Source organism: Haemaphysalis longicornis, unplaced genomic scaffold (assembly GCF_048455015.1).
Source record: "Haemaphysalis longicornis isolate Haplotype H1 unplaced genomic scaffold, Haemaphysalis longicornis Haplotype H1 scaffold_1, whole genome shotgun sequence".
NCBI lineage: Eukaryota > Metazoa > Arthropoda > Arachnida > Ixodida > Ixodidae > Haemaphysalis > Haemaphysalis longicornis.
The window spans coordinates 276727775-276741237 of NW_027526203.1; the positions used below are offsets into that span (position 1 = coordinate 276727775).

At 48.3% G+C, this 13463-nt stretch overlaps 1 protein-coding gene across 1 annotated transcript in view; it reads left to right on the forward strand.

Moving 5' to 3' along the window:
• Ddc (aromatic-L-amino-acid decarboxylase) overlaps positions 1 to 13463 on the forward strand; it is a 55479-nt gene that overhangs the window by 33510 nt on the left and 8506 nt on the right. The window contains exons 10-12 of the mRNA XM_077678466.1: positions 642 to 735; positions 804 to 902; positions 6723 to 6824. Coding sequence (XP_077534592.1) covers positions 642 to 735; positions 804 to 902; positions 6723 to 6824 — 295 coding nt within the window. The remainder of the gene's footprint in view (positions 1 to 641; positions 736 to 803; positions 903 to 6722; positions 6825 to 13463) is intronic.

The following is a 13463-nucleotide window of genomic DNA, read 5'->3' on the forward strand; positions in this document are numbered from 1 at the left end:
TTCTTCAGTTTCCGCTCTTCTTACCCCAAGTGAACGACATGCGTCCGTCCCATGGCGAGTTAAAACCTGGAGCGCCTCGAGCTTTATTCTAGCGGGCAAACACGTGGCTTTCCGTTTCACTCCCCCGTCGTAGGCATCTTACTGTCTGTGTAACACACCAACCCATGGCCAAAACCGCTCGATTGCGGAGGATAGCTGACACGGCGCATTGAGCCATGAGATTCCCACGCTTAATGAGTAACCGTTGTGATAATCGTTGTGAAAGAGGGGTCGGCGGTGGTGCGGTGGTGAGGAGGAGCCCCGGAGCAGCACCGAGTAAATCGGCTTCACCAGAATGAAAACTGGAGGGTGAGACCTATGCTGCTTCGCAGTAAAACTCCGCATGTATTAAAAAAATAGCCCCGGGTCCTCGACACGCTGCAAGTTGTCATCTTCGGCAAGCTTCTAGCTGCACTGCACTGTTGGAAATCACTGCACTGTTGGAAATCATTTGCATATGTTATGTACAGCAGATCCCTGTTCTTGTAGGTATGACACAAAGTGCCCAGTATTGCGTGCCTGTGTGTAAAGTGTTTACATTCATGCACAAAAAATTCTTATGACGGGCTATCCGCTGCAGCGTTATAATTTCGCTTCAACAGGTTCCGGAGGAGGAGTGACATCGAGGAAGCATTTAAAGTGAATCCGCTCTACCTGAAGCACGAGAATGAAGGAGGCAAAGTTCCAGATTACAGGGTGAGTACACCAAGCTGGTTCCTGAATATTCTACACTTTCTGCCTGCCTTTGTCACTTTCCGTTCTAGCACTGGACAATCCCCCTTGGAAGACGGTTCCGCTCCCTTAAGCTGTGGTTTGTGTTCAGATGCTATGGCATCAGCGGCCTACAGACATACATCCGACGCGTAAGTTGTCCTTTCATTTTAGTGACTCACTGTGCCCATCTCTATAAAAAATAATTATGACCCGCTTTAATCCCAAAGTAAAGAGTCAGTGTAAGGCACACGGAGCAGTGGAGGCGCCCTAACAATATTAAAACGCTGTCACACCTGGAATTCGTGTCTTATGAATTCCCGAGGAAAATTATTCTCACAGCGCAAAACAGGAGACGGGAACAGAAGATGGGTAGAAACCAGGAGCTGCTTGTCAAATTATTATTTTAGTGCGCAGCACTTTGGCGGCGGCGACGGCGAAGGAAGGTGTGGCGAGGGTGTGACGGGAGGGCGGCACACGGTGCTATGGTGTCATCTCTCTCACTGCCTCCCCTCACACTTTCGCCATGCGTCGCCACCGAGGATCGCCCTCTCCCTCACACTTTCGCCAGAAGCTGCTCCTCCGTTCGTGGCTCGTCCGAACCACGTGGCATTTGCGCGGGAGGTCCAAACACGATTTGCAACAACATGCTCGCCGGAGGCGGCCACGCGCTCCAAAATCACGACATTGTCCTAAGAATTCCCGAGGAAAATTAGTCTCACAGCACGGAACAGGAGACGGGAACAGAAGATGGGTAGAACCTAGGCTCTGCTTGCCAAATTATTATTTTAGTGCGCAGCACTTTGGCGGCCGCTACTATGGTTTGGCGGCGGCGATGGTGTTGTAACCATGCGAGTGACGACAAAGAAAACGTTGGAGGAAGGTGTGGCGAAAGTGTGCGGGGGAGGGTAGTTGCTGAGCCCGCACGAGACGCTCGTCGGAGCGCCTGGCGAAATGCAAGGGGGAGGGCCGCACGCACTGCTGTGGCGTGCGGCCCTCACTGCCTCCCCTGCCTCACTGCTCACTGCCTCCCCTCACACTTTCGCTATGCGCCGCCGCCGTGGAGCGCCCCCCCCTCACACTTCCGCCTGGGGCTGTTCCCCCATTCGTGGCTCGTCTGAACCATGTGACATTTGCGCGGGAGGGTAAAATAAGATTTTCAACAACATGCTCGCCGCCGGCGGCGACGCGCGGCGAAATAACGGCAGAGTAGCGCGCACCGCCGTGCGTTCGCTGATCACGCGATCACATCCTGAGACGCAGCAGATACGCGCCGTGACCGCGGAGACTGCAGTTCGCGCTGCGCACAAATTTCGCATTAGGAAGTATAGTAATCGTCAGTGCTTCTGTTTTTCTTGCAGTTCATCGGCGCTGATATTGCGCAATTTACTTAGCAGGAATTACGTTAATGCCACGACAATGCAATCGCTGTTCAGCGATCGACTCACGTTTGAGAAGTGCCCGATCTAAAAAAAAAGCTGGCAAAAAGGTGCGGAAACATATTCTGGTAAACAGATGCCCCCTATGAAGAAGAAAAATTCAAAGCCATCCTCTACATTGCTTCTTATGAGTGGTGCCCTCTGTTATCAAGGAAAGCTCCACAAGATCAGGAAGTCTTAACTTTTCTCGTCGAATGGCGTGGCATTTGTGGCGAGAACGCGAAAGCGGTTGTTAAGAGATGGTGAAAAGGAACTAGGGTTAAATTTCCTAATTTCAGAAAGCTGCTAAACTTCAAACTCTGGGGAACAGCTCTGTGGAACCAGTGCAACAGTGCCCTGATGCACGGAACGCCAAGAACTCAAGGTCGTCCGAACAATTCCTGCTCATGTGATCATCCCATTTCTAGAAGAAACTTTGGGGTATATATTCTCCGCTAATTCTTGACGTACTCACAGGCCAGACATGGAACACTGCTCACAGACAATTATTAACTAACTATCCATCAAGCTGTCGAAGTTTCTTTTCCAAGGAGTTTGTGTAGGTTCTACGGCGGTATTGCGAGATTTGTTATGTGACGCTTAAAACACCAGCGTATCAAAAACATTCAAATCATACTGGCGAAATTAATCGTAACACCTTCCCTGTTCCATTTCAGCAGCTATAGCGCCTGCCATCACACAGAGTGCACCCACGGCCACAGACATAGCTTACAATATGCATGATAATTTCAAAAATTCCTTAACCTAATCTGATCACTCTGCCGTTACCCTCGCTTGGTCCCTAACGTTCAGCGGTATATTTTGGCACTTCGCCAACGCCTTAGGGCCAACTGGATGAGAGATAATCAGACCACAAGTCTCCACCACGCAACAACCCTGCTAGGACTACAAATCAGGCCTAGCACACCATACCGTCGTCACGTAGTCGCCTTCGGCCCCGCCGTATAGTCGCGCAGCCCCGATTCGCAACCATGGCTTCTACAACAGACACTATCATATACTTCGACCAGAACAGCGGACGCACCATTCCCGCCGAGAAACCCTGGCAGTAAGTGTTACGCACGCGGCTCAAGAATGCTACTTCTTATACCAACCCCAACGTCCCGACACCCGCTTAGCCCCCGGCAGCACCACCATCAGCATCGCGTCCAGCCACAGGGCAACTTCTGGCTGATTTCACGTACATTATAAAGCAGCCAGCGCACGAGTGGGTAGCGGATCGAGTAATGCAAAACTGTCGGCAAAGTGTCCATGGATATTAACCATAGTTTTCAAAGTACTCTCGATCATTTCGAAAAACTATCGATAGTTGACTACTGATATTCGACAAGCATTCATCATTATCACCAACGACAGCCCATTTGTACCCACTGCAGGACTAAGTCCCCTCCCACAGATTTTCAATCTCTCCTGTCCAGGTTCTCCGAATTCATTCTTTCCTCCCAACTTTTGGTAATACCGCCTCCACCTGGTCTTTTGCGGTCCCTTATACCGTTCGCCATCTCTTATTAGCCATTCGGTTAAGCGGGATGTCCACAGGTTGTCCGCCATTCGCATTACATGACCTACCCGAATCCACTTCCTACGCTTAATTTGAGCGGGAATGTATTCGACCCGCGTTTGTCCCGTAATCCACTACGCCGTTTTGTTGTGCATAAGGGTAACACCTAGCATTCTTCTTTCCATGGCTTGTTGGGGCGACCTAAGCTTTAGTTTAAGGTGCTTAGTAAGACCCCAAATCTCCGCCCCAATATGTCCTCACCGGAAGTAAACACATTGGTTGCATACCAGTCTTTTTAGTGAGAGAGGTAGCTTACTGCCCATTATTTCAGAATACTTGCATAATGTAGTACAGCCCATACAAATTATGCTTTCGACGTCCTTCGAATTATTTGTATCAGCAATAATAATTTGCTCAAGATAGCTACAATCACTTACTCCTTCGAGTATTTCATTACCTACCTCGAATTCGAGGTTTTCTGCACGTTTCTTTAACATTTGTCTTGATTTCTTTTGCTTTCTGCAACTAAACTTTCGTAGCACAATTCCGTAACATGTTTCTGAGTCCTGAGTGGTCTGACTGAATAAGATATCTGGAAATCTCAAGTTGCACAAATGTTTCCCGTTTACTTGTGACCCTTGCAATTTTTCCAGTTAAGTTTCCTAGAAACCATTTCTAGACAAGCTGTAAATAATTCTGGGGAGACTGCGTCCGGTTGTCTGACACCCTGTTTTATAGAGAACTTAAGTTTTTTTTTCTCTTTTTTTTTCTGGAGGATTGTGGTGACCATGCATCCCTTGCATATTCCATCCAAGTCTTCCACATCTCCGCTATACCCTGGTCCTTCAATGCTTTCATTACTGTGGCAGTGTTTACAGAATCAGATGCTTTTCCATAGTCTATGAACGCCACTTGCAGGGGTGTATTATACTCCGTGGATTTTTATATTATCGATTGATGACATGAATAAGATCCATTTCTGAGTAGCCTTTCCTATATCCAGCCTGTTCTATTTTGGAAGTCTAGGCCGTCACTAAAGTGGTTTGTAAACAACTTGTATTAAACCGAAAGTAGGCTCATGGGTCTGCAATTCTTAAGCTATTTGACATCGCCATTCTTATGACTCAGAAATGTGTTGTCATTTTTCCAGGTTAGGATAAAGTTTTGAAGCATCCTGAAGATAAATTTGCAAGCTTTCCTGTAAAGTACAATGTATCCTCCCTACTTCAGGCGATCCACAGCTATTCTGTCATCTCCTGTAGCTTTTCCTTTCGTCACCACCGAAATGCCTTTTCCACCTCCTCTTTGGTTACCAATGGGACCATGCGAGCCAAGTTGATCGTTTCAGCACTGGTCCCCAGCTGGACTAATGTTGCTTGACATAGAACTGTTCCGGTTTTGTATTAGCGCATACATGCAGCGCGTAACGTTGCCGCTTTCGTCTCTAAGTGCATACATTCTACTTACGACAATAGCTTGCTTCTTCATTTCCTTAACTTTTGCCACGTTGTAGGTACCAATTTCCCCATACCCCTGCTTCTGCTTATCAATCTGGATTGCTCAGCTACTTCAGTTTGCTCCGCCGTTCTTGATACTTTCGTATTCCTGCGTTCCGCAATAAGTTATTCCATTTACTGAGATAATTTACCAGTTTCGTTCATAGGTTCCCTGTCGCCTACCGCTACTGGCGACTCTCTGGGATTATCGTCGTTAGGTTGCCTAGCTGTATGATAATACTAATTTACCCGGCGTGCAAACAACGCACGACACTGGGTGAGCAGCGGCATGGCGCTGGCAGGGGGCTGGGGGTTCGTTATCGTCCCCTCACTTCAGGAAGTAAGGCCGCTAATATTTCATAACTCGTCTATTCAGCTCAAATGGAGTTCTTACAAAACCAATGTGCACGCGGGGTTTCCCGCTTTTGTTTTCGCATTAGCCTCTGCGCTCAAGCAGTATACTTATCCCGAACTGTCTCGTATCTAGGCTGTGAATAGAGGCAAACGAAGTTAAAAAAAAATTCACCCGCATTTCCCCGAAGGGGAGCATGGGGAAGTGCGAATGCACGGGTGATGCTATGAGGGGGAGTTATGTTGAACTGTGTTGGCATCCGCCCTTTAGTTGCATTTAACACCCCCGCGTGATCAAGTGGGGATTCACACACCCCGTTAGTCGTTCTCTGGAAATCTTGGTGAATTAAAGTGTATGTTCGAGGAGATCACACACACACGCAAGTAAAGTAAAACGACAGTATTCTTTATTCAGCACTTGTTGGTGTTGTCGTTGTAGTTGACGGTCATTATGACCGCCTTGTGGTCACTAAAATGTACGGTCAAGAGTTGTTGCAAGACCGCGCGTATCAGACAGTTCCTCGCAAAGGCCAGGTCGATGTAGCTGCCGTTGATGGTGGTGGGAGCCTCGAGCGGTAGGCACGTCATGGAGTGGTTGGCGAGCATGTATTCCATCAACCACTCGCCGCCCTTTCGCACGTCCACGTTAAAGTCCCCAACAACCACGACCGGGTCCGAGGGCTTTACGCGCCTGGCCACACTCTCCATCGCCGCGTCCACGTATTCGACGACGTCGTCGCGCGAGATGTTTGGCGCGAGGTAGAGGGTGACGACCACGATTCCGTCGCCCGAGTACGCGTCGGTGTAGACGGCACTGTACGGCGACTCGTCCCTGACCGGCGAGGTGGACACGGCGTGCGACACGAGGTTCGCGTAGACGTGACCGACGAGGTAGACGCCGCAGTACTCGCCCCGACTTCCGCTCCTGGCGAAGCAGCAGTCGTCGATGGGGAAGTGGGAATGCACGGGTGATGCGAAATAATTCTTCTTGGCCAATCGCCCTAAGTGGGTATGTGCTAAAGAAATTAGGAACTCTTCTTGGCCAATCGCCCTAAGTGGGTATGTGGTGCGGATGGACGGACGGCGGTGGACGCGTGATTCAGGGTCGCTTAAGAAGTGCATTCACACTTAAAAAGTTGTTCATGATACTTTGCATAATGTGTGTACGCTTTGGTCTATTTACAGCACATAGACCTTGCAAGAGAGTTTGAAGAATTAGTGAAGAAGCATGCAGATTTTGAAGTCATAGTTCCTGTCACCATGGCCTTGGTGTGCTTTAGGTTTAAGGTACGTATTAACCTCTTTTTTTCCTGCATTTTTTTATTTTTAACCAAACCAGGAACCACTAGCCTCCTTCACAGTCTCTAAAAGAACTGAGACCGGATTCTACAAAAAAAATTTCTAGTTCAAAGCTTTCGAAAGTAGGTATTTTTTGCTGAATGCGTTTGGTGACCTATCATTAAGATTATTACTCCATAATCTTTTTCTATATGCAAGGATATGTCTTCGAAACAGTCGGCGATAGATAAAAAGCAAATATGAAAATATGTGCCCAAACGCACGAATATTCTAACATAAAATTCAGCAAAGCATGGAAAAATTAGTGTCCTTCCACTCTGTGAAGAAAGATGACCTGCGAAGCTTGGCGCAGTGCACGGAGTGCATGAAACAAACGTTTTCGTGTAATTTGCGATTGAGCGTACTTTCTAGCCAATAAGCAGAATGAAAACTGGAAGAACCCTACTTTTACTCTCGCGGAAAAACGTGGAGCTGTCTGTTTGACTGCAGCATCGTAGGCATCTTACTCTTTCTGTAACACACCGGCCCAATCAGCTAGACTACTGAGAGAACAATGGACAACGTTTGACGTCAACGTTTAAACCACCCGCCGGCACAACGGACCTTCCATAAGCAAGGGCATGAAAGCTACAACTGTGGTTGAACGCCCCCTCCCAACCAGTGCTCGCATAAACCAGCAACTGGTTATGCGCACGTGCTTAGACGCGAAAGAAACCGTCGACAATGTTGCTCTGAAAGCCCTCTAAGCTGAACAAGTAATAATGGTTCACGTCGGCGTTCTAAGCGGGAAAGTCGCTGTTCATCCGGGAAGGATTCGCAGCTACTCGACGAACTGGAACTTGCGGCAGTAACGGCGATGTCAGCGCTTTCTGTTGTTTTCGCGCCTATTCGCGCTTCTGTTTGGGCTAAAGCTCCTTCAATTCCCGCTCTTCTTCTTCCAAGCAAATTACATGCGTCCGTCCCAAAGAGAGTTAAAACCTGTAAGGCTTCGATGTGTATTCTAGCAAACAAACATGTGACCACCGGTTTCCCTTCCCCGTCGTAAGCATGTTACTGTCCGCGTAACAGACCAACTAAAACCCAAACCACTCGATTACGGAAGACAGCTGACAGGGCGCATCGAGCCATGAGACTTCCACGTTTAAATCTCCCACTAACACAAAGGGCATGTAAACGGCAGCGACATGAAGCCCAGCTGTGTGTGCACGCCCCCCTGCTTCCGCGCCCTCCCGTGCAGGCATAAACCAACAACCGGTGATGGGAGCATAGGCGTGAAATGCACCAGAGAAAATGTTGTTCGGAAAGCTTTTCAAGCTGTAGAAGAATTATAGGCTCACATCGGCGTTTCAAATGGGAAAGTTGCTCTTCAACCCCCAGGAATTCGAATCTGATTGATTGTAGGGTTTAACGCGCCGACGCAACGCAGGCGATGAGGCGCGCCGTAGTGGAGGGCTCCGGATTAATTTTGACCACCTGGGGATCTTTATCGTGCGCCGAAATCTCGTACACACGGGCGTTTTTGCTTTTCGCCTCCATCAGAAAAGCGGCCGCCGCGGCCGGGAATCGAACCCGCGACCTCGTGCTCAGCAGCGCAACGCCTTAGCCACTGAGCCACCGCGGCGGGTGGAATTCGAATCTACTCGGCGAGGTGGAATTTGAGGCGGCAAAGGCGGTGGCGGTTTTCGGTCATTTTTGCCCCCATTCGCGATTCCGTTGATTCTCCGCAGAAATCTGATAAGTGCTACCGCCGTTGTCAGCCTATTGTGCAACTTGTGAAAGAGGCATCTGTGGTGGCGAGGAGAACATCACTTGTGAAAGAGGGGTTGGCGGTGGCGAGGAGGAGCCCAGGAGGAGCGGCGCGGAGTGAAGCCAGTAAAACGGCTTCATCGGAATGAAAACGGAAGGGGGGGTGGTAGGCATATACGGCTTCTCAGTCAGTAAAATTAACCTGGTGTTTAAACCCTCCTCTTCATACCTCCACAATGTGATGGTATTATTCCGGAATCGCATTCGTGGGTCCTTTCCCAGTACTAGCAACCGCACCCGCCGCGGTGGCTCAGTGGCTAAGGCGTTGCGCTGCTGAGCACGAGGTCGCGGGTTCGATTCCCGGCCGCGGCGGCCGCTTTTCTGATGGAGGCGAAAAGCAAAAACGCCCTTGTGTACGAGATTTCGGCGCACGTTAAAGATCCCCAGGTGGTCAAAATTAATCCGGAGCCCTCCACTACGGCGCGCCTCATCGCCTGCGTTGCGTCGGCGCGTTAAACCCCACAATCAACCAGTACTAGCAACCCATGAATTTTGTTTTTAAAACGCACTTGCGCCGCAGATGTCCCCGCACACGCTAACATGCAGGAATTCACCCAAATACCTGATAACAAACACAAGTGAGTGATAACACATGTGCAGGGTCCGTGGGCAGCTTCCGGAGCACGACAGTGCCAACCTCTTCTTGTTAAGAAAGCATTATCTCACTGTCTAGGAGCGCGAAGCCAGACAAGTTCATCGTTTTTTCTTTCTTGTGCACGTCCCATAATGCATAACAGGTAAAAAAGACCAACATTGACAAACCGCGTAATCGGGGATTATGCCAGTACACAGCTGGGTTTTCTTATAAGGAGGGTGTTGACTGGGTCAGCTTGAACGCGACTACGTTATCAGTATGCGAAAAACGAATCATATATAGAGAAAGGAAGACCCTGATAATGTGGTAGTGCTGAAGCTGCCCTAGTTAACATTCCCTTGTTTATTTATTTATTCCCAATACATCTACACCCCCCCCCCCCCGCGAGCGGGTATTACCGTAATTACCCGATTCTAACGCGCACCGGATTTTCCTGGCAAAAGAAACGGAAAAACTTGCACCTCTGATTGTAACGCGCACGGAACTTTCTGGGCAAGAAAAGCGAATGCGAGAGAAACGGGCGATTTATTTCCCGAAGTAATCTCACTCATCTCACTCCTCGTCGCTCTCCGCTGACCACAACATCTCGTCCTCGGTGCCGTCAACCGCGTTCGCGATGCCACACTTCTGAACGAACGTTCAACCGTGGTCGCTGGGATCGGGGCCCACGCCTCGCACGCCCATCCCGCGAGCTTCTCCAGAGGCCCACGTTTAAGCCGACCGCTCGTTTTGAACACGTGAGAGCCGCTGCTGCCGTTGCTGTTATCAAGCGCGCAAGTGGAACGATTTTACGATTAATGTGAACGCCGATAGAAAAGCCTAGGCGCTAATGCTACCTGCGTCCGAAAAATCGTTGCTAAAAGCTTTGGCGCCATCTTGAGATGGTGATGGCGATGGGTGGGACGAAATTTCCGCTGTTTCGGCAGTTTCGGTTTCGTATCCGATTCTAACGCGCATGCGATTTTTTGACCCATTTTTCCCGAAAAAAAGTGCGCGTTAGAATCGGGTAAGTACGGTACATAGGGTGTTACATGATAAGAAAGTCCAGTTGCGTACTGACATAGGCCCCGAGTCCCCGGTTTGTTTTAATTTGGTCTTTTTTCTTTGTTGCCTTTTTCTTTAAGAGACCTGTTACGTTTTTTTTTTTTTTTCTTTGGGGCATAATATTTTTTTTTATATGACAGAAGGACGACGGCGGAGTTCACCTAATGCCAAGGAGATCGGAGAACGTCGGTGCATGTTTTGTAACTTCCAATATACTTCGAAAATTTATTCGGAATTTATAGTGCTATTCGATTCGAAGCCGAATAGAATTTTGCGTTAGGCTATGTTCGGACTGCCGCCGCAAAAACCATATCGTGATCTATGAACGTAAAAAAACAGCGTGTCACGCAGTTCGGTTGGCTGAGATGTGAAATGAAGTCATTTCTTTAAAGTTGTTACGACAGGTATACGGCAACAGTCTGAACCCGGCCTTATTCGCTTCGATATTTGTTTCGAATATTCATACACCCACACTTTTTTGTACAGAAGTGGTTACCGGGGAAGCTTGAGTGCGACCAACGTTATCAGGTTGCCAAAAGAAAAGCACGAGGGTGGCGTCCGGCCAATGCCAAGGAGATAGAAGAGGATCCACAAGCACATTCGAAGGTCTTGCCCTTTAGCCGCACGGCACCGGCGTGTTGGGGGAAAGCCTGTCGCCGCTAGTGGAGGAAGCCGGTGCATGTTGGCTGCGGTCGAAGTTCGGTAAATCCGGTGCTCAACCAGTTCAAACACGTTGTAAAGAACATTTCAATGCCGCAAATTAGCCGCCCTCGCTCAACGCCACTATGGTGGCTAGAAGGGTGGCTAGCTATGGTGGCTAGCCACCATAAGGCAACGTCGCCGTCACGTCCCACTCAAATTTCAATGCCACGTCACGCCCAACGCCGGCGGCATTGGGCGTGAGCGAAAAATCCCGTAGCACCGCCTTGCAGGAGATGCTGAAAACCCCGGAATTACAAGGCGCTGCCCCACGGGTGGCGCATATTCGCACACCCCTAGCCTTTAGTGTCCCTTTAAGCTGCAAGATCACTCAGAAATGCCGCACTGCCGGTGTGTACAGAGCACTCGTGCCAAGCTTGGACAGCAAAAGTGTGTTACCAAGTGCATACTGCACTGAAACAGTGTCGTTATGCAGACAACATAAAACTCCCAAAGTATTTGAAAGATTAACCCTTTCAGATTGCTGATTTTTATCTTTCGGGTAAAAAGCATGCCTCTGTTTATTTTCCTTAATATTTAAGCCGATAAGCTACAAACACAAGATTGAGCTTGTCGTGCAAGTAATTAGCGATTTCCAGGCTAATTAGGTCATCAGGTAATAAAAATTCTAAATCACTTAATTTTTTTGCTTTTTTTTAATTTTGGAAAACACTGAGCCTACATACAAAAAAATTAAGCTGATAGTGCAAGTATTTTTAGATTCACAGCCATGAAACCAAACTGGGACTTCGGTCCCTGGGGTCCCCTCGACGCCGGACTGCTCTTCACTGAAATGCTTGCCTCTTTCTATAGCGTTCAGCTCTAACAAAAAAACGAACAATGGTGATATCTAGAGACCAGATTTTAGGCAAATGCTGGATTCTGTTCCTTGCGCTCCTATCGCGCCATTTTGATATGAGCATGAACTAGAGGTTAAGAAGGGCCTCTATGGTGTTTTTATAGTGCCTATAAATGCCTATTTCGGCGTTAATGCCTAAATGCCAATAAATGCCTATTTTCAAAGCCTAGCTGTTTCCAATATCCGCGCCTCTACAAACCCTATTTAGGCTGAATTTTCGCTTTCGGGTGCAGTTTGAGATCGTTATTCACGTTACCGGGCAGCATTGACTGTTCAGGACTCTGCAGTGTTCAGCCTAGTCCTCTAGTTCAACCCACTCCCGGAAAACAGCTGCTAGCACCAGTAGATAGGGACCACATTCTCAGTGACAAGAAGCACCCAGGCATTTGAATAAAAAAATTTGGAGATGATTGTTGTCGTTTGCTATTGTGTCCACAATATTCACAGTGAGACAGCACGCGGAGACTACGTTCCGCGGACTCTGCGAACAGATTTCGTCAAACATGAGCACTCGCATCCTCGTTTCAAGGAGCATAGTCAAAGCCAACCCTATTTTCAACGCAACGGTAGAGCATCGAACACGCCTTTATTAGCAGATCACTCCCGCATGGAAGAACCAACAGTGAAACATCACTGCGCAGCTGCATTTCCTTGCGCCTTAAAATTCCCACTGCCGACGGGCTCTAAAACACGCTTTTCCATAAAAAATTTCTTCGGCTGCTAGAAACCGTTTGAAAAATTCTCTACAAATGTGTGGAAGTGTATTTGGCAATATTGAAACGTCTTGCCTCAACAGTTATATGGGAAAATTTCCAGAGTTGCCTCTAACAGTCCTCATTTAAGAGTGTATTATTTTCTTGATAAATCGTAGCATCTCTTACGTTTATTATGAGTCTGTTTCTGTTGCATCGTAATTTAATTGTGTCAGGCAGACATTAACTATACTCAGGTACAACTTAAGAACGGCAATGGAAGATATTGCCACAGCCAGGGGCGTAGCCGGGGGGGGGGGGGGGGGGGGGGGAGCACACCGGGCCCGTGCCCACCCCCTGAAATGTTTCGTTCCAGGCTGGGTTGCAGTTCAAGTAGCCCGAAGAACCGTGTGAAGTCGCCTGCAGGCGCGGAACCTGTAGTTTTAAGGACATTCTTGTTCACATAAAGCTGAAAACAAGGACTACGTCAACGTCTGATCCCTGTGCCCGCTCCAGATTCTGTACATATCAACATATACAGCCCGGCTGCATTTCGCGTTGGATATACCGAGCTGCGCCGGGAATCTGCCGCGAGCCAATCGAGGCAGTCCCGCTGTTTCGCTGGCGGAACAGCACGGCCGGGAAATGGCGGAACAGCAGGAAAAGATACATGTGGTCTGGACTTTCATGTCATTCCTTGTCTTTACACGGGTACAAAGTATAATAACATGACAGAGCATGTATTTTGTGCAGTCAACTATCAATGCTTGATATGTTTATTTTTCTACCGATTTCGCATTTCATATTGATTATTGCAGTTACGTAATTTCTGCTGTGTGAAAAGCATTGCTCTGCCCATCTTGTATTTCCTCCACATCAACAAAACTGCACAATTCTCTTTATCACGGAGCTTTGTCTTTTGGCACTAATTG